Below are 21,906 nucleotides of genomic sequence, written 5' to 3'. Positions count from 1 at the left end.
AAATTTAATTTTTTACTTTATTTTTGCGTTATTATTTGTTGTTTTTCGGGCCAAGATGGCGCTCTGCGTTGCCACCCTGGCGGCAGATTCTGATTTCTTTTGTTGATTGTAAACACAAACAAATAACAAGACACTCTTGAAGAGCATCCGCTCGGCATAAAATCTTATTAATCTCTTTGTTTGCAGGCATTGTTTAATTAATTAATTAGCGCCAGAGACACATCACGCTGTGAAATCTGGCAACGCTGCGCTCTTTTATTTACAGTTTGACCCCATCCAAGTGGAGAACCCCAAACATGTGTGTGTGTGTTTCTCTATTCTTTGTTTACCAGGTTCGCTTCTTATTGGAATTTGGCATTTACCCAAGCGAGTCTTATGCCTTATGCAATCAAATTGGATTAAGTTCGCTGCAACAAACTGGTCTTTACCGTTGTTTTACGGTTTTTCGCCATTGGGTCCAAGTTTGGAAGTGCCTAGAAAATGCTTCCCTTTTCATTTCTGCATGCATCATTATGTCATATATACACAGAAAACACACTCACACCCGGGAGAGTAATTGTGGTAAACAAGGGAAAATTCCACTCGCCAATGCATTTTGCTTTGTTTTTGTATGTGGCAAGCGAGATACATGGTGGTGGGAGAGAGACAACTGTATACGACAGATATTGGGTCATCGCTTCTAGCAGCTTCTTTCGCCGCATCCGCTTTGCCCTCCTTTCGCATCCGCCTCACTCCCCCTCGTTTGCATTAATCTTATCAGAGATCGTATCTCTTATCGGAGGCTCTATTGTTATAGCACATATTGTACATATTCCACTGCCCGTGTTTGTTTTATGACATCTTCTACCCCCAGAGTTTGCCTCAAATCTCGCTCACTGTTTGTACACTTTTTACTGCTGTTTTCCCTTGTCTAAAGATAGTGAGTGGCTTGATCCCCCTAATATTTGTACGGTTAGTACGTTACTTTGTGATGTGGTTACACAAGGCATCCATTTACGTTACGCTTATCACCTGCCTCTTTATCTGGATACAATCTATATGACATCCTTTGTTCTGTCTTTACCTAATTTCGACTGCCAGAGGAGCTATAGCCCCCAAGGTTTCCCCCTCAAAAATCTGTTGTGTAAGAGTTTACAGATAGGTTTTGTATTTCTTGCCGGCGACACGTGATCAGCGCTGAAAGATGTAGAAACAAATACTTTCATAAGTCAACAAAAAGACGCAATGACACACACGTTTTCATTGAAACAGTAAAGGATATAAAAATAACACCGCTTGGCTCAGTTTTCTATAACAATATTTTAATGAGCATTGCTACTAATCCCCTTTTTTCTTTGAAATCTAAACAAAAATAGTTATGTAAATGGGAATTGTATAACAAAGCTTTAACAGAATATATAACTTGATTTTCTACTCTGGTAAAATCTATTTAAAAATCCCTATACATTCCTATAAAAAAGTGATTTATTAGTCTTGCCAAGATAAGCTAATTTCAAAGAATTTGGCACAAAAAAGTCTGGCTCCTTATCAGCACTCACAAAATCCTACTTATTTTGCCTATTAAGAGTAGTCGTTAGAGCTATTGCTTTGACCTCAATTGTTTGAATACAAGCATTCATATATTCATAAGGCGCACAGACAGTACGTCACGTTGCCTTTTTTCGCCACATTTTTTTACCCTTTTGGTATATCGACCCCTTCACGTTTTCGTTGTCTCGCTATCTTAATAGCTTTATTGTTATAGCTCCAGTTAACATTAATATATTGATTAGCTCTTGTTTTTGTTTATCAAACTAACCGAAAAAACAGCAAACACGTGCCATAAATTTGAACTCGACTGAAAGTCCGCAGTTTTTTCTTTTTTGCTTATTTATTTTGTGGATATTTTTAGTCATAGTTCCTCGTGTTATTTAGTCAGACAGCCAAACTTTGTAAATACAAATGTTGGGCCCGTCGCCGGCGTTTTTAATTCGAATTATTTGCGCCTTGTTTGCAATTCGCCAGCACAATGCACACAAGCGCCGTCTGTGGGGTGGAGGCAGGAGGGGCTCTATTTAACCTTGGAACAAGATTCACCCCCATTCAAAATTCAGATCCATATCTGACCGACCACCGACTGTACCCGCCTTGTGTATACGTATATCTGGTGACTAGAATGTATATCTCGGAGGGGCCTCCTCCTAGTGGCGGTGAGTTAATCACATAAATGATGCCGCCACCGTTTGCATGTCGTCAGTCGCCAGACAAACGCCCAAAGCACAGCACCACCTCACAGATCAGCGAGAAACCCACTAGGGAGAGAGGCAGAGCAAAGGAGACGAAACCAGGCCAGATACAGATCTTTTCGATGTGAATTTTAAGCGCCGTCGCGCAGGACCGAAAGCAACGCAACTGTGATAGGCAAGGCACACACAAGACAAGCCCAGATAATTGTACATTAGATAGTGGAACTGCAGCTGTGATAAATCCTCAAGCCGAACAAATATTTAACTTGGCCATGACGACATCGAGCGACATGCCGCTGCCAGAGAGCCAGCCGAACATCCAGGGGTACGTCCGATACAAATCCCTTTTCCCAATTAATGGAAACAACTAGAGCAGAAGCGCTTTCAATAACGTTTGCACGTGCCGTCGATTCGATCGATGATGCCATGTCGTAGACATTGCATATTTACTGCCCGTCCATTACCATAAATTGCATCCATTAAGAGCGATTTGTGCAGCCTGTTCTCTGTTCCCATTCAGGCCTCTATTTCGCTCAATTCACAGGCCGCTGCCAAGTGCGCAGTTTGTTGATTTAATTGGCGTGGCAGGAGGGAAAACAACAAAATGCCTGGCATATTTCGACCGAACTCTGCCGGCAAACAACAAATATACACACACTTGAGAGCATATAGTAAATATAGCTTTGCGTATCCGTTATTTTTTGTGCCGTCCCCACCACAATTGAATGTATGTTCGATTAACACCTAGAACGTATTCAGATTTAAATGCGAATAAGTGAATAAAGAGAGCTGTCCGTCGACAGTCCAGTTCCACAATAATACTGTCATGGAATTGCTCTCTTTGTATAATATTCGACGTTGCTCTATCAGACTAATCCGCACTAACCAAAACCCCGTCCTCCCGTCTGACCTAACACGTCCGTTGTCCTGTCTGTTTCGGTGCTATCTCCACGAATAGTGAAATGAAGAGAGCTATCCGTCGACAGTCAAGTTAAAGCAGATTGTAATACTGTCATGGAATTGCTCTCTTTGTATAACATTCGAAAGGCGACGACAATATCCGTGTTCATGAGGCAAAAGTCCTTTGTAAGCGTCCTCTGGTGTTTGGCGACTAATCTTCCCTCCTTCCAGCTGCAAATTTGCCCAGGGAAACGAGGCTGCGTTTTCAAATTCAAGTTCATTTTGTATTTACGGCACTTTCTCGCCTATTAAATACTTTACAAAAACTCTGGAGAAGTCTCAGCCCGCCCGCTAATAATATAATAGTGCCCGCAACTTAGAGATTAAAAATGCCTTGGCCAGGAGCTGTACGTTGGTTCCTACAGGCCGCCGCGTCCACGTCCGCCGGTTGGTCCTCCCTGCCAGGCTCCGCGTCCACCGCCGCCGCCCGGAGCTCCCGGCGGTCCGCCAGAGCCTCTTCCGCCGCCCGGTGGCCCGCCTCTTCCTCTGCCACGAGCTATAAAGTTCATAAACGTTTAGTACTTGCAGTGGGGCAAGGAAATTGCAGGCTAACTTGACACAAGACTGTCGTAATTGAAAATGAATAAAGATTGCTTATATTTTATTTAATTTACTCTGATCTTTGAATTAGGTATCTTTAAATAATGAGATACATTTTTAAAATAATATTATCACTCTTAATTTATCTCATTTAACCAAAACTCTTATTCCTTCAATTACGACAGTTTTTGCACGAAATTAAGCCAAGTACAGCTAAAAGTGCCCGACTCACCCTGTGCGCGTAGTATAGCCGCCTTGCCCCTGCCCGCCGTCCCACCCAGTCCCTTGCCCGTTTGCTTCTTGAACATCGGGGCATTCTTTAGCATGTCCGGCAGAATGAGAAAGCGGATCTTGGAGCCACGGATGTAGACATTCTCCAGGTTGGCCGTACGCCCGTCCCGGTAGGTGACCGTGATCTGTGTCATCTGGCAGTTCATGTTGTCCTCCGCCTCGATTAGCTTGCCGCGGTACACCTCGCCGGTGATTGTCTCGCAAGTGATTATGTGGCCCTCAGCCTCGTGCAGCACTTTGATGGGCACTCCAATAGACATGTTTCACTGATTTTATATCACTTTTAAGTGAGTTTTATGGAAATTGTATAGTTTTTTACGTCCACGCCGCTTTGAAATCTTAATAATTTTTTTTTGCAAATGGCGTTTTATAAGAGAGTGGCTTTCTTTGCACGGTTGAAAATCCCAAAGTTAATGTGACCAAAAACTGGCAAGCACCGCCATGGTGTGGTGAAATTCCCTCGTGAGCGCAGGGTTGTTTTCTGATGACTATCTATCGCAGTGCCGATAGGGCGCGCGTATCTTATCGCTTCGAAAAATAAACACAAATAATTGAGCGTCGTAAAAAACGAAATAATTTAATTGTCCCGCTGTCGCTATGTCTGCTGATAAGATCTCTGCTTTGCCGTCGTGGCCATCAGTTAGCCAACAGCTATTGCGACGTTCAGCCGACAATTCAATCGTTTCAACATGATGTGGTAAATAATCTGGGAAAGCTTGTAGATTTCATGGGTTCTCAAGATATTAAGGGTTAGGAGGCGCTGCAAAATCGAGCTAGCACTGTCCCGTGTCCACAGCACTTATTTAATAATTGATCTCTCCACAGCGACCCAGTGTTTAGTAGTGGCTTCGTTAGAAGAGAGTTTAATGACAGCGGTATTGCCGATGGCAAGCTCCGCACCATCTCCACTTCTTCTTGCGCCACGACCATGTCAACTGAGTCCTACCGCATCTCTCTCGGCGTAGGGCCTCTGTGGTGGTCCTGATGTCCCTGTCCACCACAGAACAGATCACGATAGGGCATCGCTCTTAACGGGTGAGTATAGCATCTGATGTCCCCCTTTTAGGCCTTCCTGTGAAGACCAAGTCTCTTGTGTTGCAGGCTACAGCCGTAAGTCTTCGGTCGACTCGGCTGGTGGCAGCCTTTACGGGACCAGCTCCCGGGCGTCGTCGTTGTCGTCCTCCTCGTCGGATTGCTCCGACTCGGAGTCGCAGCCCGACATCCATTCGCTGTGCTCGGAAGATGACTGCCAGGAGGTGCTGCGCCAGATCTTGCAGCACGACCAGCCGGTGCAGATTTCCATCAAGCTGCATGTCACCGAGGACCAGTACACCAATTGGAATACGATTTTGAACCCAGTCAATAACTTGTTGTATGTCGCCCTACCGAACAACCTTCCGCCGGCCGGCTCCAAGCAGACCTTCATTTCGCTGCTGGAGTTCGCTGAGGACAAGCTGGAGGTGGACGGCATCGTAATGGCCATGGCCAAGGATCAGCCGGACCGTGCTCGCCTGGTTGAGGCATTCCTCTTCATGGGCTTCGAGCCTCTGTCCAGGAAGGCACCGCAGGCTCCGCCGGCCGCCATCAACGATAACGAGAACAACTATTTCTTCTACAACATCGAGGAGTAGTTCGACGGCAGAAAGGGGACGATTTTCGCGACAACACCAGCAAGCTAGTTACCAGCAGAAAATACAAAAACATCACTAACCCGAAGTAAACAATCCAAAGTCTGTAGTTTCCGCAAATCCATATAGTAGCTCCATTTTCAACTGACATATTGAGCCCCCACAATGTGTTCATTGACAAGCAAATCAATCTTTATCCTCACTCTTGGTGTTTACGTAGTCGAAAATCGTTTAAAGTTGCCCACGGAGGTAGTCTTTCAATTATGTATATGGCCAGCCACGTTAAGAGCCTGATCGTAAATTATTATTATACACAACATCTATAATCAACCCTAAAAAAAATATAGAAAATGTAAAAAAAAAATTAAAAATAAGAAAAATGCTAAAAAAAATGTATTAATCCTAAGTTTAATCGTGAATCAATATTTTTTGTCTTTATGTTTTCGCTTTTTGTTATATTCACTTAATATTCTTCATGTTTTTTTCCATACTTTATATTCAAACGTATATATTTGTAATTGTAATCCCATTTGTTTCTTACTAGAATATATTTACCATATATTTTTATTCACTTTTTGTACATCTAAAGCGATAAGAAAGGGAAAGAAAAAAGAGTGAAAGATGGAAGAAGGTCAGAAATGAAGAGAAACACATATTCGTATCAACTACTTTATATACGCCAGCAAATTCAGATACACTTACTTACGATATATCCAATATAAATAAACTTATTAATCAATAGATTCCACACCAAGCAAGCCACTTTTATTTATTCCAATATTTTTTGTATGCTTAATTTTTTTGATTCCAATAATAAAACATATGACTTAACAAAATGTATCAAGTATTGGTCTGATTTATTTTAACATGTGTAAGAGTATGTGTTTATGACGCGCAGGGGTAATGCGCATTATTATTATTGTTTGCAAGAACAATATCTCGAGTGGGTCTCGGTCTGCTGATTAAATTTCTAGCCAAGATCGTCTTTTCTTTCTAGCTTCTCGAGGAATTTCCAGTGCTCCGCAAATTAAGTCAGCCTAAGGGCTAGTTGAATGAATAAATAAACAGATAGTGGATAGATTATTTTAAACCGATATATGCACCATATAGGTTTGTGTCTTCTTGGTTCTCTAGGGACCCTAGAAAGCAGTGCGTTATCAGAAAGGAAAGGGGCTATATAATTTTTAAACTGTCATCATTAAAATTATTTATTTGATAACAAACACAATTCGTCATTGAATTGTGGGAATTCAAAAGTTTCAAGGTTGATTTTATACCTCACAAATGAAAATAGAATGAAATTTTAAGCCAAAAAGGATCTAATTCAATTCGAAAATTAGCTATGAGTTAGTTTTAATTAGTTTAATGAATCCGCAATCATGATCGACTTGAATTTTTATGCTTATCAAAAATATATATGAAATATGGCGTAGGAAATGTACCTTGTATCCTTGATAGATTTTATTTTTTTGAACAAATCAAAGATTAAAAAATATTATAACTCAGTTAAAAAAGCATCAAATTCAATTTGGAAAGTGTTTTTGTGCTAGTTTTTTCTAGATTAATAAATCTGCATACTACATTTTACATTTTAAGAAATCAAAATTTTGGCCAATTTTTTAAAATTTTAATGATGTAACCCCTTATGAAATTTTGAAAAAATTGATAAAAAATTTGTTTCCTCCAACAAGATTCTCCTGTTAATGCTGATCAATAATACATATGATTTACAGGGTCGGAAATGGCTCCTTCATTGTCTTTTAAGCTTTTGACTAAAATTATAATACCCTGCAAGGGTATAAGAATCACCAAGATCTAGTCAGAGACAAGTTGCAGGATGGTTCTAGATCAGAAGTATACATAAATGAAAAGAACTTACGGGGCTGAAAGGCCCTCTATTGTTTCTTCTCTTAGTACTCCCCATAAAAAGTAGTCATTGACTAAATATTGACTGCTGACCCAAGCTTTTATCAGCTAACAGAAATTATCTCAGCTGAAAGAGCTTCTATATATTATGAACATATATATACATATAATAGAATAATGAGAAATGTCAGTTCATTTTTCAGCGAACTGTAAAGCTGGGGCTTCCAAACACTCTTCTCTGCTAATCTCGGCTTTGAAATCAGCCAACAGCTGTTCCTTCCCTGCTGCTCAGTGTCCGTCGTCTGTTCGTCTAGTCAGTTTATGGGCGATAAAACTCTGGCGCTCCGAAAGAGACAACGAAATATATATACATATATGGGGGCTTCAGCCAGATAACGATATAACCAGCAGCGGCAGTGGTACCGAAAAACAGTCGAGTTTTCGAGTTCGCTGAGTTTACACGAACCACAAAGGCTTTGAAGTCACTATACCATCCCGAAGCTATCATCATGTTGAAGGTGGTGAGTCTAGTTCCACGGGGCGGAAACTTATCTTATCGTCGGAAGTGAGATAAGGCAGTTCAATTTAATTCACTTTCAATCCCCTTCAATTATGTTTACTCGATATAACCCTGATGGTCATTCCAGATTATTGTTTTTGCCATACTTTTCGTGGCCGTGGCTTTGGCCATGCAGCCCCTAAACGAGGATAACCAACGGAATCATCATCTGAACCACAAGCGTCAGCTGTCGCAGCACCATCACAAGCATCTCGAGGAGAAGCATCATGGACTTAAGGAGTCTCACAAGCCAGGAAAGCATTTACCCCACCTGGCAGCTCACAAAATCCAGGCCAAATCCACCTCCCAGAGGAAGGGCAGGCAGGCCCATTCGGAGCATGGTCACAGCAAGAGCCACCATCAAAAGCATCAGAAGAGCCACCATTCCTCCAGCAGGAAGGCCAGATCCAATTCCAAGCACCACCACAAACGCCACGCAGGATCGCGTCGCCACTAGAGAGAGGAGCTTTACGGCCGAGTTGATTCCTATTTAAATCCTTACTTACTTATGTGTATGTAAGCTGTACCCTTCCGTATGCCAAAAATAATAAAAGCAGAGCTCTAAAAGTCAAGCTCACACGAATTTGCAATACAGTAAACACTCGTTAACTTACAATAAACTCAAATAACTAAAGTTATGGATGTAAACCTAAATATTGGGAATTTTTAAAAGTTATACTTTAGTTATTAGGAATTATATTGGTATACTATTTTACATAATTTCATTATAATGAAAATATTTTAATGGAAGAGAATCCAATTTAGTTTTCTACACAAATAATATTACTTAACTCCAAAACATAACAAAGAACCCTAAAGATGAATATCAAAAACATTTTGAAGATTTAAATAGAATACAAGAAAGGCTGTACAAAATTATGTGTTAAATGATATAATTAGGTTTCTTGTTAAAAAATACTTATAAAAACCATATGCAAAAAATGTTATTGCCAAAATATGACTGATCGCTTAACCGATATCCACTGTTATAGGCCAGCTCTCTTCGCTGACCCCGTTTATAGCCCGAAAATTGGACATGTGTGTGGATCGTTAAAGATGGGTCCAAGTCCAGGTTCGGCGTTAGGTTCAGATGTGTAATTACGCTTGGCCAACCACTCGTCTTGCTCTTCTGTTACGTTGGCAGGGCAAGGCAGGGCCATGGAAGCCGCCTCAATTTCTTTGGAAGAGCCGGGCCAAGTCCCCGCCGCAATCCGGTTTGAAATTTGAAAATAATAAACCGCGCACATGCGTACTTTATACATAAAGTGCTTCTTGTTTTTGTTTTTATTGCGCTAAAGCCGGTGTTAATTGTGCCAGGGGTCAAAAACTCCAATGACGTCATCGTTGGACAGTGAAAGGGTTAACTTGCTTTTGGGAGCTTGTATAATTTCTTTGGTTACTTAAGGAATTTTGAGTAGGAACATAGATTTGTTTATAATTTTGGATTATTTAACCCCAAACTGGGTAAATTCTGGGTCTGTAGTATGAACCTCCATAGCTCCGGTAACCGCCATAGCCACTATATCCGGAGTAGCCGCCATACTTATAGCCACCGCCTCCATATCCTCCGTAGTAAATGGGTAAAGGAGCCGCATAATAACCATAGCCAATGCTATCGGCAGTGGAAAGATCTCCATCTGCAACAGCCTCCTTGTTCTGAAAGATAACGCTTAATAATATAGAAATAATTTAGAAAAAATCAAAAACCTACCTCTATGGGCCCCGCTGCTACAAAGCCAATTATAACCAGTGCAAAGAGTACGGAAAATAACTGAAAAACATAACAAATAGCAGATTATCATGCTAAATTCAACCTATATTTGTAGTCCCTTACCTTTGCCATTGTTGTTAATTTTATTTGCGAAAATTCACCGAGACTTAGTCAGTATTTCGCTGAAATTAGCAACTTTTCCCGGTGCTTTGGTTAGAAGCGTTGTTGTCCGTAAACTGTGATCCCCATCGGTGGACCAACATTATTTATAGGGGCAAAACATCCCGGAGATCGATTTCGCACATGATCATTGATTTGGCAAACATTCTGAGGGTCTGGAGATGTCGTTACCCCATGGGAAATGAGGTGTCTTGCATCAGGGTCAGATTAATGAATTGATTTGATCTATCAAAAAAATAAATTGTGCTCAAAAAATATTATTTTCATGGATTTTTATGGTCTGATCATTTGTTGGTAAATTTACTTTGTAAATAACTAAAATGTAAAAGGTTTAATTTATCCAATATCTACTATGGAAACGGAGAAATTCCCCCAGTACCAGTCAGCACAAGATTAATATTGACGCACTTGCTTGAATAAGTTCATAATAAATTCGGTTAACAAATTCGTTGACCAGCTGAATCATTTGATTTAATTAGAATAATTAAATAGCATTTGGGTTAATTTCGTATTTTGTTTATGTTTTGATTTTTAAGAATATCTTTAAAAATAGATTATTACAAGGGTGTGAAAAATATTTTCTTTGAGTTCTATAAATAGAATTTTTATACCCTTGCAGGGTATTATAATTTCAGTCAGAAGTTTGCAACGCAGTGAAGGAGACGTTTCCGACCCCATAAGCCATATATATTCTTGATCAGCATCAACAGGGGAATCTTTCTAGATATGTCAGGAAGAAATCGATTTTTTGGCCATTTTTGCAAAATTTTATAAGGGGTTACATCATTAAAATTTTTAATTTTGATAAAAAATTGAATTTTCAAAATGTTTAAATGAAGTATGCAGATTTATTAACTGTAGAAAATCTTGCACAGAACAGTTTTCCGATTTAAAATTAATGCTCTTTTGGCCGAGTTATGATATTTGTAATTTTAAAAAAATCCAGAAGTTTTTTAATATAAAAAATCCGATTTTATAATACAAAATAATATTTTTCTAAGTGAAGGAATCATTTCCGACCCCATAAACCATATATATTCTTGATCAGCATCAACAGGGGAATCTTTCTAGACATGTCCGGAAGAAATCGATTTTTATGCCATTTTTGCGAAATTTCATAAGGGGTTACATCATTAAAATTAGCAAAAATGACCAAAAATTTTGATTTCTTAAAATTTTAAATTTGGTATGCAGTTTTTTTTAATTAATAACTAACTAACACAAAATTGCTTTCCGAATCGAAATTAATGCATTTTTGGCTTAGTTATGATATATTTTAATTGTTACCTGCAAGGGTATACAAACTTTGGCTGGCCAAAGTTAGCTTTCTTTCTTGTTAACATTATTTTTTCTAAAATTAAAAATTAATATTAATTTAATAAAATACTACTTTTAAATTGGCATGTAAACTATTGGTTACCATTTTATTTTAAAATAAATAAAATGATTGGGTACTTAGAGCGTATTTTAGCTCTTGAAGTTAGTTTTTTTAAACTTATTGGAGTTTAAAAAATAAATCCCAAAATAAACATAATTTAATTTTTCATAGTACATATTTAAAGTTTATGAACTAACTGTAAATAATAGAAAATGTATGTTCATTTTTTTATTTTATTTCATTTTTTTATTTTCATCTCTAAGACAAGTTTTTAAAATTTTAAAAATTGGAAAACTGGATGATTCCGGTGCTATCTTGATTGTGCATGCGGCATTTTTATCGACAATTTGTGCCACCACTAGAAATGGCTGCCGCATGAAAAAAACGTTTTCGTTGTGCAAAACCGGAAAAATTTTGTGAATTGCGGCTGAAGAAACGTAGTAAAAGTGAAAATTAGGTAAACATAGTGCCAACTAACTGTTGGGACACAAAGTGCGCCGAATATATCCTGTGGGAAATACGATTATTGCTGTTTTTGACGTGGTGAAAACTATTGCAAAAGGCCGCGACGTCGACGGCGGCGGCGGCATTCGTTTTTATCTCTCCAGTGTATGTGTGTGTTTGTGTGTCATCCTAAAGCGTATTGTTCTTTTTATTGATTAGGAAAAGTGCAGCGGAACGATGTCCATTCCGCCGTACATGATACCGCAGAACGCCTGGGCCGCCCAGCTGATGGCCCAGCAGGCTTACGCGGCGGCCCACGCTCAGCAGGCGCAGTTGCACGCGCAGCAGCAGATGGCCAACCAGATACAGCAGATACCGCCGCCGGGTGCTCCTCTACCCCCGCCCGGTGGGCATGCCAACGGCATTCCCACCCCGGCAGGACAGGGCCAGGGTCCCGGGCTGGGTCAGATTCCCACACCAAAGCCAGACATCCTCACCGAGGAGAAGATGCAGGAGAAGGCGCTAAAGTGGCAGCATTTGCAGTCGAAGCGGTTTGCCGAGAAGCGAAAGTTTGGCTTTGTGGATACCCAGAAGGAGGACATGCCGCCGGAGCACATCAGGAAGATTATACGCGACCATGGAGACATGACCTCGCGCAAATACCGCCACGACAAGCGTGTGTATCTGGGCGCCTTGAAGTACATGCCGCATGCGGTGCTCAAGCTGCTGGAGAACATGCCCATGCCCTGGGAGCAGATCAGGGATGTCCAGGTGCTGTATCACATCACGGGGGCCATTACCTTTGTGAACGAGATTCCCTGGGTCATTGAGCCCGTCTACATAGCTCAGTGGGGGTGAGTTCTTGGGTTCTTTCTGGTGGAAGTTGTGCTCTAGTAGTTGATTTTCTTGCCAGAACCATGTGGATCATGATGCGTCGTGAGAAGCGTGATCGTCGTCACTTCAAGCGTATGCGTTTTCCGCCCTTTGACGATGAGGAGCCTCCTTTAGACTATGCAGACAACGTGCTGGATGTGGAGCCCCTGGAGGCCATACAAATAGAGCTGGACAACGATGAAGATAATGCCGTGTACAAATGGTTTTATGATCATCGTCCACTGGTGGATACGCCGTGAGTTTAACATTGACATTTTATGTTTAATTTCTTTTAATAATGGAACGTTCTTTGATAGTTTTGTGAATGGGTCTACCTACCGCAAGTGGAATCTATCCCTGCCCCAGCTGGCCACGCTTTATAGGCTGGCAAATCAACTGCTCACGGACCTGGTGGACAACAACTTTTTCTATCTGTTTGACCCAAAGAGTTTCTTCACCGCCAAGGCCTTGAATATGGCCATACCTGGTGGTCCCAAGTTTGAGCCACTTATAAAAGACCACAATGTGGGGTAAGTGGCCACGAAATGCTAATATTCCGATCAGCATGTGATATATATTCGTGTTTCTGTAGAGACGAGGACTGGAACGAGTTTAATGACATCAATAAGGTCATCATTCGGCAGCCTATCCGCACGGAGTATCGCATTGCCTTTCCCTACCTGTACAACAACATGCCGCACTTTGTGCACCTGAGCTGGTAAGACCTCGTGGAGGTTTCCCCCTTAAATATTACATCTAAAGTATCATTTACGTGGTAGTAACGTTTCCAAGTGAAAAGCATCGCTGGAAGGGCTTCATGCCACGTTAGATAAACGTCCTGCTCCCCAGCTTACTACCAATTTTGCGATTAAAGGGAGCTGCAATGATAATGTTCGTGGCGATTGAAGAGATTAGATCGTGACTGCTGATAGTTGCATACATTTTCGACGCACCTTAAAGGATTCACAATAATAAAATACTTGTCCCATTGCAGGTATCACACTCCCAACGTGGTCTACATCAAGACCGAAGATCCCGATTTGCCCGCCTTTTACTTTGACCCGCTCATCAATCCCATTTCGCATCGCAATGCCAACTCCAAGGTGCAGGAGCCCCTGCCGGATGATGATGAGGAGTTCACGCTGCCGGACGATGTTCAACCCTTCCTGCAGGACACACCTCTGTACACTGACAACACCGCCAATGGCATTTCCCTGCTGTGGGCTCCGCGTCCCTTTAACATGCGCTCGGGTCGCTCGCGCCGAGCCATCGATGTACCGCTGGTCAAATGCTGGTACAAGGAGCACTGTCCGCCCGGTCATCCGGTCAAGGTGCGCGTGAGCTATCAAAAGCTGCTCAAGTACTATGTCTTGAATGCCCTGAAGCATCGCAAGCCCAAGCCGCAAAAGAAACGGTGAGAATATAAGCATATTTAGCATATTTTATAGAATTTTCTGATGATTGTTTTGTCTTTTGTAGCTACCTCTTCCGTTCGTTCAAGGCCACCAAGTTCTTCCAGACCACCACCCTGGACTGGGTGGAGGCTGGTCTGCAGGTTTGCCGTCAGGGATACAACATGCTTAACCTCCTGATTCACCGAAAGAATCTGAACTATTTGCATTTGGATTACAACTTCAATTTGAAGCCCGTGAAGACCTTGACCACCAAGGAGCGTAAAAAGTCACGTTTCGGAAATGGTAAGCTTCTTATTTAATAAATTAAATCATTATATAAATCATTGTTTTCTTCCAGCATTCCACTTGTGCCGTGAGATCTTGCGCTTAACCAAGCTAATCATTGACTCGCACGTTCAATATCGGCTGAACAATGTGGACGCCTTCCAGTTGGCCGACGGACTGCAGTACATCTTCGCCCATGTGGGTCAGCTGACGGGCATGTATCGCTACAAGTACAAGCTGATGAGGCAGATTCGGATGTGCAAGGATCTGAAGCATCTGATTTACTATCGCTTCAACACCGGACCTGTTGGCAAGGGTCCTGGCTGTGGTTTCTGGGCGCCCGGTTGGCGAGTGTGGCTCTTCTTTATGCGCGGCATCACTCCCCTGCTGGAACGCTGGCTGGGCAATCTGCTGTCGCGTCAGTTCGAGGGACGACACTCCAAGGGCGTGGCCAAGACGGTGACCAAGCAGCGCGTTGAGTCTCACTTTGATCTTGAGCTGCGTGCCTCCGTAATGCACGATATCGTGGACATGATGCCCGAGGGCATCAAACAGAACAAGGCACGCACCATTCTGCAGCATCTGTCGGAGGCCTGGCGCTGCTGGAAGGCCAACATACCGTGGAAGGTGCCGGGTCTGCCCATACCCATTGAGAATATGATCCTGCGTTACGTAAAGATGAAGGCTGACTGGTGGACAAACACGGCTCACTATAATCGGGAGCGTATTCGACGTGGCGCCACCGTGGACAAGACGGTGTGCAAGAAGAATCTGGGGCGATTGACGCGCCTGTATCTGAAGGCGGAGCAGGAGAGGCAGCATAATTACCTCAAGGATGGCCCGTACATTTCCCCGGAGGAAGCTGTGGCCATTTATACCACCACAGTCCATTGGCTGGAGTCGCGTCGCTTTGCGCCCATTCCTTTCCCTCCGCTCTCCTATAAGCATGACACCAAGCTGTTAATTCTGGCTTTGGAGCGCTTGAAGGAGGCCTACAGTGTCAAGTCCCGCTTGAACCAAAGCCAGCGCGAGGAGCTGGGTCTCATCGAGCAGGCCTACGACAATCCCCACGAGGCCTTGTCCCGCATCAAGCGTCATTTGCTTACGCAGCGAGCCTTCAAAGAGGTTTGTATTCTGCGAATTTGTTTTTATTTCAATTTAAATTTACAGATTTCCAACTTGAATTCCAGGTTGGCATCGAGTTCATGGACTTGTACAGTCATCTGATCCCCGTCTATGAGGTGGAGCCGCTGGAGAAGATCACGGACGCCTATCTGGACCAGTATCTGTGGTATGAGGCCGACAAGCGACGTCTGTTCCCGCCCTGGATTAAGCCCAGCGATACAGAGCCACCGCCACTGCTGGCCTACAAGTGGTGTCAGGGTAAGGATTTATTCTGAGCTGAAATCTTGGCATTTGTGACTATCAAGTGGGCATTTTGGGTGTGTGATTTGTGGCAAAGTGATATGTATTTGATGATCCCCTTGTTGCAAACCTCACGCCAAAGATGGAATCCTATCCACATCAAGGAAGTGCATCCAGTGAAGTGTAAAACAAACCTTTTATTACCGAATTTTATATAAAATTCTTTTTTTTCACAGGCATCAACAACCTGCAGGAGGTGTGGGATGTGGGTGAGGGCGAGTGCAATGTCCTGCTTGAATCGCGATTCGAAAAGCTCTACGAAAAGATTGATTTGACGCTGCTCAATCGTCTCTTACGTCTCATTGTGGATCACAATATCGCCGATTATATGACGGCCAAAAACAATGTGGTGATCAACTACAAGGACATGAACCACACCAACAGCTATGGCATCATTCGCGGTCTGCAGTTCTCCTCGTTCATCACGCAGTACTATGGCCTGGTGTTGGATCTCCTGGTCTTGGGCCTGCACCGATCCAGCGAGATGGCGGGGCCGCCTCAAATGCCCAACGATTTTCTTACTTTCCAGGATGCGGTCACCGAAACGGCACATCCGATTCGCCTGTACTGCCGCTACGTCGACCGCATCCACTTGTTCTTTAGATTCTCAGCGGAGGAGGCACGCGATCTTATACAGCGCTACCTCACCGAGCATCCGGATCCGAACAACGAGAATATTGTGGGTTATAACAACAAGAAGTGCTGGCCGAGAGATGCTCGCATGCGTTTGATGAAGCACGATGTCAATCTGTAGGTTTCTTCTTATAATTTATATAGTTTTATAGTCCCTAATAACTTCTTATATACTTGCAGAGGTCGCGCTGTCTTCTGGGATATCAAGAACCGTCTGCCGCGCTCTGTCACCACCATAGGTTGGGAGAGCACATTTGTGTCTGTGTATTCCAAGGATAATCCCAATCTGCTGTTCAACATGAGCGGCTTTGAGTGCCGCATTTTGCCAAAGGTTCCTTAAAACACCAAGTCTTATTTGAAGATCAGTTTATCAATTTACTTTTCCTTACAGTGTCGCACTCAAAACGAGGAGTTTACGCATCGTGACGGCGTGTGGAACTTGCAGAATGAGATAACCAAGGAGCGAACTGCTCAGTGTTTCCTACGTGTGGATGACGAGTCCCTGGGACGCTTCCACAATCGAGTGAGACAGATACTGATGGCCTCCGGATCCACAACCTTTACGAAGGTAAAATTGAAATGAAATTGAACAATTTGGATTTTTACTAATATTTCTTTGGTTTTCGTAGATTGTAAACAAATGGAATACTGCTTTAATTGGCTTGATGACCTATTTCCGCGAGGCTGTGGTCAATACCCAAGAGCTGCTCGATCTTTTGGTCAAGTGCGAGAACAAGATCCAGACGCGCATCAAGATTGGTTTGAACTCCAAGATGCCCTCGCGTTTCCCGCCCGTGGTGTTCTACACACCCAAGGAGTTGGGCGGTCTGGGCATGCTGAGCATGGGCCACGTCCTGATTCCGCAATCGGATCTGCGCTGGTCCAAGCAAACCGATGTGGGCATCACCCACTTCCGATCAGGTGGGTTCTAGTCGAATTAAAAACTATAATCAGAGTTTCTTATGAATAAATTCCCCCCACAGGCATGTCCCACGATGAGGATCAACTCATACCCAACTTGTATCGCTATATCCAGCCGTGGGAGAGCGAGTTCATCGACTCGCAGCGTGTGTGGGCCGAGTATGCCTTGAAGCGCCAGGAGGCGAATGCCCAGAACCGACGACTGACGCTTGAGGATTTGGAGGACAGCTGGGATCGTGGTATTCCCCGCATCAATACGCTCTTCCAGAAGGACCGACACACTCTGGCCTACGACAAGGGCTGGCGCATCCGGACCGAGTTCAAGCAGTACCAGGTGCTGAAGCAGAATCCCTTCTGGTGGACGCATCAGCGGCACGACGGCAAGCTGTGGAACCTGAACAACTACCGCACGGACATGATTCAGGCCTTAGGCGGAGTGGAGGGCATTCTGGAGCACACACTCTTCAAGGGCACCTACTTCCCCACCTGGGAGGGTCTGTTCTGGGAGAAGGCCTCCGGCTTCGAGGAGTCTATGAAGTACAAAAAGCTGACCAATGCCCAGCGATCCGGTCTCAACCAGATTCCGAACCGTCGCTTCACCCTGTGGTGGTCGCCGACCATCAATCGAGCCAATGTCTACGTTGGTTTCCAGGTGCAACTGGATTTGACGGGCATCTTCATGCACGGCAAGATTCCAACGCTGAAGATCTCCCTGATCCAGATCTTCCGTGCCCATTTGTGGCAGAAGATCCACGAGTCGATTGTGATGGATTTGTGCCAGGTGTTTGATCAGGAGCTGGACGCCCTGGAGATTGAGACGGTGCAGAAGGAGACGATCCATCCGCGAAAGTCCTACAAGATGAACTCGTCGTGCGCGGACATCCTGCTGTTCCCCGCCTACAAGTGGAACGTGTCACGACCCTCGCTGCTGGCGGATACCAAGGATACCATGGACAACACCACCACCCAGAAGTACTGGCTGGACATCCAGCTGCGTTGGGGCGACTACGATTCGCACGATGTGGAGCGCTATGCGAGAGCCAAGTTCCTCGACTACACCACGGACAACATGTCAATTTATCCCTCGCCCACGGGCGTGCTGATAGCCATTGACCTGGCGTACAATCTGCACTCTGCGTATGGCAACTGGTTCCCCGGCTGCAAGACCCTCATCCAGCAGGCCATGGCCAAGATCATGAAGGCGAATCCCGCGCTCTATGTGCTCCGCGAGCGCATCCGCAAGGCACTGCAGCTATACTCCTCGGAGCCCACGGAGCCCTACCTGAGTTCCCAGAACTACGGGGAGCTGTTCTCCAACCAGATCATCTGGTTCGTGGACGACACCAATGTGTATCGCGTGACCATCCACAAGACATTCGAGGGAAATCTGACCACGAAGCCGATTAATGGAGCCATCTTCATCTTCAACCCGCGAACGGGTCAGCTCTTCCTCAAGATCATCCATACGTCGGTGTGGGCTGGCCAGAAGCGTTTGGGCCAGCTGGCCAAGTGGAAGACGGCCGAGGAGGTGGCGGCCCTGATTAGGTCGCTGCCCGTGGAGGAGCAGCCCAAGCAGATCATTGTCACGCGGAAGGGCATGTTGGATCCGCTGGAGGTGCACTTGCTCGACTTCCCCAACATTGTGATCAAGGGCTCGGAGCTGCAGCTGCCCTTCCAGGCCTGCCTCAAGGTGGAGAAGTTCGGCGACCTCATCCTCAAGGCCACCGAGCCCCAGATGGTGCTGTTCAACCTGTACGACGACTGGCTCAAGACCATCTCCTCGTACACGGCCTTCAGTCGTCTCATCCTGATCCTGCGCGCCCTCCACGTCAATACGGAGCGAACAAAGATCATCCTGAAGCCGGATAAGACCACCATCACGGAGGCGCATCACATTTGGCCCACGCTGACGGACGAGGAGTGGATCAAGGTGGAGGTGCAGCTGAAGGACCTCATTCTGGCCGACTACGGCAAGAAGAACAACGTGAATGTGGCCTCGCTGACGCAGTCGGAGATCCGTGACATCATTTTGGGTATGGAGATTAGTGCTCCGTCGGCTCAGCGCCAACAGATCGCTGAGATCGAGAAGCAGACCAAGGAGCAGAACCAACTCACCGCCACCACCACGCGGACCACAAACAAGCACGGCGACGAGATCATCACCTCCACCACGTCCAACTACGAGACGCAGACCTTCAGCTCGAAGACGGAGTGGCGAGTGAGGGCGATCTCCGCCACCAATCTGCACCTGCGAACGAACCACATCTACGTGAGCTCCGACGACATCAAGGAGACCGGCTACACATACATTCTGCCCAAGAACATACTCAAGAAGTTCGTGACGATCTCCGATCTGAGGGCGCAGATCGCCGGCTATCTGTACGGCGTGAGTCCGCCGGACAACCCGCAGGTGAAAGAGATCCGCTGCATCGTGATGCCACCTCAATGGGGCACCCACCAGACGATCAATCTGCCCAATGCCCTGCCCACGCATCAGTACCTCAAGGACATGGAGCCCCTGGGCTGGATCCACACGCAGCCCAACGAGCTGCCGCAGCTGTCGCCGCAGGATATTACCACGCACGCGAAGATCATGCAGGAGAACTCGAACTGGGATGGCGAGAAGACGATCGTGATCACGTGCTCCTTCACGCCCGGTTCCTGCTCACTGACCGCCTACAAGCTGACGCCCTCGGGCTTCGAGTGGGGCTCCAAGAACACGGACAAGGGCAACAATCCCAAGGGCTACCTGCCGTCCCACTACGAGCGCGTCCAGATGCTGCTCTCGAACAAATTCCTCGGCTTCTTCATGGTGCCGGCCCAGAGCAGTTGGAACTACAACTTTATGGGCGTGCGCCACGACCCGAACATGAAGTACGAGCTGCAGCTGGCCAATCCCAAGGAGTTCTACCACGAACTCCATCGCACCTCGCATTTCCTGCTCTTCTCGAACCTCGAAGATGGCGGTGATGGCGCTGGAGCGGATCGCGAGGATGTGTATGCGTAGAGTGTTGGGTTTCTACTTCTTCGTTTTCTCGTCGTTTAGGGCATACAAAATATTTTATGAGCGTGTTTAGAGCCTAGGTACAACATTTTGTAATAAAAAAAACCATTCTTTTTCCACACACATCGTTGCCATGGTAATTCATTTCTCATCCACCAGTGCAAGACTCGCTATTCACAACATTAACGGTATGTATGTAGGCCTGCATGTCTGTATGTATGACTAAAATTAATGCTAAATAATTCTGTTTGGTTCGGTTTGGGGGTTTTGTTCCGGTTTCTAGGTACGTTCGATTGATGGCTGCTTTGACCCGCTTTTCAGGAGCACTTCCACAGCACAATGGCCAGGTTCCCGGCGAAGAACAAGTAGAGTATGTTCTCCGTTTCGTAGGAGACCTCGAAACCGAATCCCTCGCCCACCACCACATGCCAATAGATGCCGAACTTCTTGTCCATGGTTTCCTTGATGATTTTGGCAGCGTGCTGTAAGGAATTTCAAGGTTCTTGGATAAGTGAAGGGTCTGTAGTTAATGTGGTCTCTGAAAGTATATCTAATACAAAATCTTCTATGCGTATTTAAATTGCTATTGAAATTATAATAATAAATCTAAACCAAATTTTAATTTAATTATGCTTAAAAATCAGCTTTTCAAAGAATAATAGTAAGTTTTACCTCATAATTCCAATAACTAATCTATAAACTAACTTTTAAATTAATAAACCCTTATATCTAATGAAGTAAAACCTAAACTAAAACCCATTAAATTCTACCTCATAGTTCGACGCATATTTCTCGCAGGCCGTGATGGACAGTTCAATGGCCTCTATTCGCATCTCCTCGTTCATGTCCGAGTGCTAAAAAAAAGGAAACCAAGGATTTAAATAAACCAGGATTAAAGCAATTTTAGCAATTACGCTCAACTAACCTTCACCAGTGGATAAACGTGTACGATTTTCTTTTCGCCCTCCTTGCCTCCTTCCGCCTCATCTGCCATGTCTGCGATTCACTGGCACAACTGAACGAAGGAATTGGTGGCACGGAGCTGAAGCTAATGTTATAAAAATTGAGTTAAATTCCTATTTACATGTGACACACGAGTCAAGGCAAAAAAGTATAGGCTATGTGGAATGCCTACCGCTGGCAGGTGAATGTTTATGAATTCTCGTTCGTCACGACAGGATTGGCTGCTATGGCAATTTGTTTCGGTCTCGATTGGGCTGCCAGGCGGCTGTCGTCCGGAGCGAGGTTGACTAGCGACTGACGGACGATGGTACTCAGAGTTCCGGCTCCGTTCTGACGCCAGCTCCATTAACTGTGGCAACCACAGGCGGAGTTTGAGCCGGGAGGGGTATTAATAGCTACCATTCGGTGCGCGCTGCGATTGCGCCAAGTGTGCTTGCCTGCATGCTAAAGGTCCTCGTACTCCCTCCTGCCGTCTGCCTTCCGCTTCCTGCATCCCCGGTTTGTTGCAAACAAAAGCAATTTCCGTGAGGGTGCCACAGCGAGACAGACGACGCGGCGTCACCGTCATCATCTTGGCGGCAACCCCAATTTCTGCAACGATTTTTGCACTGAAAGTGGTCAGTTGG

The 21,906-nt window shown here is 44.7% G+C and overlaps 6 protein-coding genes and 1 non-coding gene across 8 annotated transcripts; 4 read left to right on the top strand and 3 right to left on the bottom strand.

The window, feature by feature from the left end:
- The first annotated feature begins 2,228 nt into the window (after nt 1-2,228).
- Nucleotides 2,229-6,484, top strand: Oda (Ornithine decarboxylase antizyme). The gene is given in 4 exon segments (XM_017163570.3): nt 2,229-2,550; nt 4,842-4,998; nt 5,000-5,051; nt 5,118-6,484. Coding segments are annotated over 4 exon segments (792 nt in total). The 5' UTR covers nt 2,229-2,497; the 3' UTR covers nt 5,648-6,484.
- On the bottom strand, nt 3,388-4,439 carry SmD3 (small ribonucleoprotein particle protein SmD3). Its single transcript, XM_017163571.3, has 2 exons — nt 3,958-4,439; nt 3,388-3,681 (listed from the first exon to the last, which is right to left on the bottom strand). The coding sequence occupies exons 1-2, from the start codon at nt 4,274-4,276 to the stop codon at nt 3,545-3,547; spliced, it is 456 nt and encodes a 151-aa protein (XP_017019060.1). The 5' UTR covers nt 4,277-4,439; the 3' UTR covers nt 3,388-3,544.
- Nucleotides 6,485-7,892: 1,408 nt separating the features above from the next.
- On the top strand, nt 7,893-8,668 carry LOC108072409 (ell-associated factor Eaf). Of its 2 annotated transcripts, none has more exons than XM_070284714.1 (2): nt 7,893-8,031; nt 8,158-8,668. In XM_070284714.1, the coding sequence occupies exons 1-2, from the start codon at nt 8,020-8,022 to the stop codon at nt 8,524-8,526; spliced, it is 381 nt and encodes a 126-aa protein (XP_070140815.1). In that variant the 5' UTR covers nt 7,893-8,019; the 3' UTR covers nt 8,527-8,668. The 2 variants fall into 2 exon arrangements, with proteins under 2 accessions (XP_070140815.1, XP_017019002.1); XM_017163513.3 differs by having other exon boundaries at nt 7,935-8,028.
- A 651-nt stretch (nt 8,669-9,319) lies between these two features.
- Nucleotides 9,320-10,029, bottom strand: LOC108072410 (pupal cuticle protein Edg-91). The gene is made up of 3 exons (XM_017163514.3): nt 9,904-10,029; nt 9,781-9,840; nt 9,320-9,725 (listed from the first exon to the last, which is right to left on the bottom strand). The coding sequence occupies exons 1-3, from the start codon at nt 9,910-9,912 to the stop codon at nt 9,519-9,521; spliced, it is 276 nt and encodes a 91-aa protein (XP_017019003.1). The 5' UTR covers nt 9,913-10,029; the 3' UTR covers nt 9,320-9,518.
- Nucleotides 10,030-11,678: 1,649 nt separating this feature from the next.
- On the top strand, nt 11,679-20,440 carry Prp8 (pre-mRNA processing factor 8). Its single transcript, XM_017163554.2, has 14 exons — nt 11,679-11,795; nt 12,002-12,636; nt 12,696-12,911; nt 12,973-13,185; nt 13,248-13,373; nt 13,650-14,069; nt 14,135-14,352; nt 14,408-15,459; nt 15,525-15,717; nt 15,936-16,509; nt 16,573-16,723; nt 16,784-16,960; nt 17,022-17,313; nt 17,376-20,440. Exons 2-14 carry the CDS (start codon nt 12,020-12,022, stop codon nt 20,318-20,320), a joined length of 7,194 nt encoding a protein of 2,397 aa, XP_017019043.1. The 5' UTR covers nt 11,679-11,795; nt 12,002-12,019; the 3' UTR covers nt 20,321-20,440.
- LOC121503073 (small Cajal body-specific RNA PsiU2-55) lies at nt 13,423-13,599 on the top strand. The gene has a single exon (XR_005991258.1). It is a non-coding gene; the product is annotated as a small Cajal body-specific RNA PsiU2-55 (non-coding RNA).
- Nucleotides 20,426-21,448, bottom strand: LOC108072434 (dynein axonemal light chain 4). The gene is made up of 3 exons (XM_017163555.3): nt 21,243-21,448; nt 21,088-21,171; nt 20,426-20,799 (listed from the first exon to the last, which is right to left on the bottom strand). The coding sequence occupies exons 1-3, from the start codon at nt 21,309-21,311 to the stop codon at nt 20,635-20,637; spliced, it is 318 nt and encodes a 105-aa protein (XP_017019044.1). The 5' UTR covers nt 21,312-21,448; the 3' UTR covers nt 20,426-20,634.
- Nucleotides 21,449-21,906: the final 458 nt, after the last annotated feature.

This window comes from Drosophila kikkawai, chromosome 2R (genome assembly GCF_030179895.1).
Source record: "Drosophila kikkawai strain 14028-0561.14 chromosome 2R, DkikHiC1v2, whole genome shotgun sequence".
Lineage (NCBI taxonomy): Eukaryota > Metazoa > Arthropoda > Insecta > Diptera > Drosophilidae > Drosophila > Drosophila kikkawai.
The sequence above is the reverse complement of the archived record's forward strand: the minus strand, read 5'-3'. Positions and strand labels throughout refer to the sequence as shown.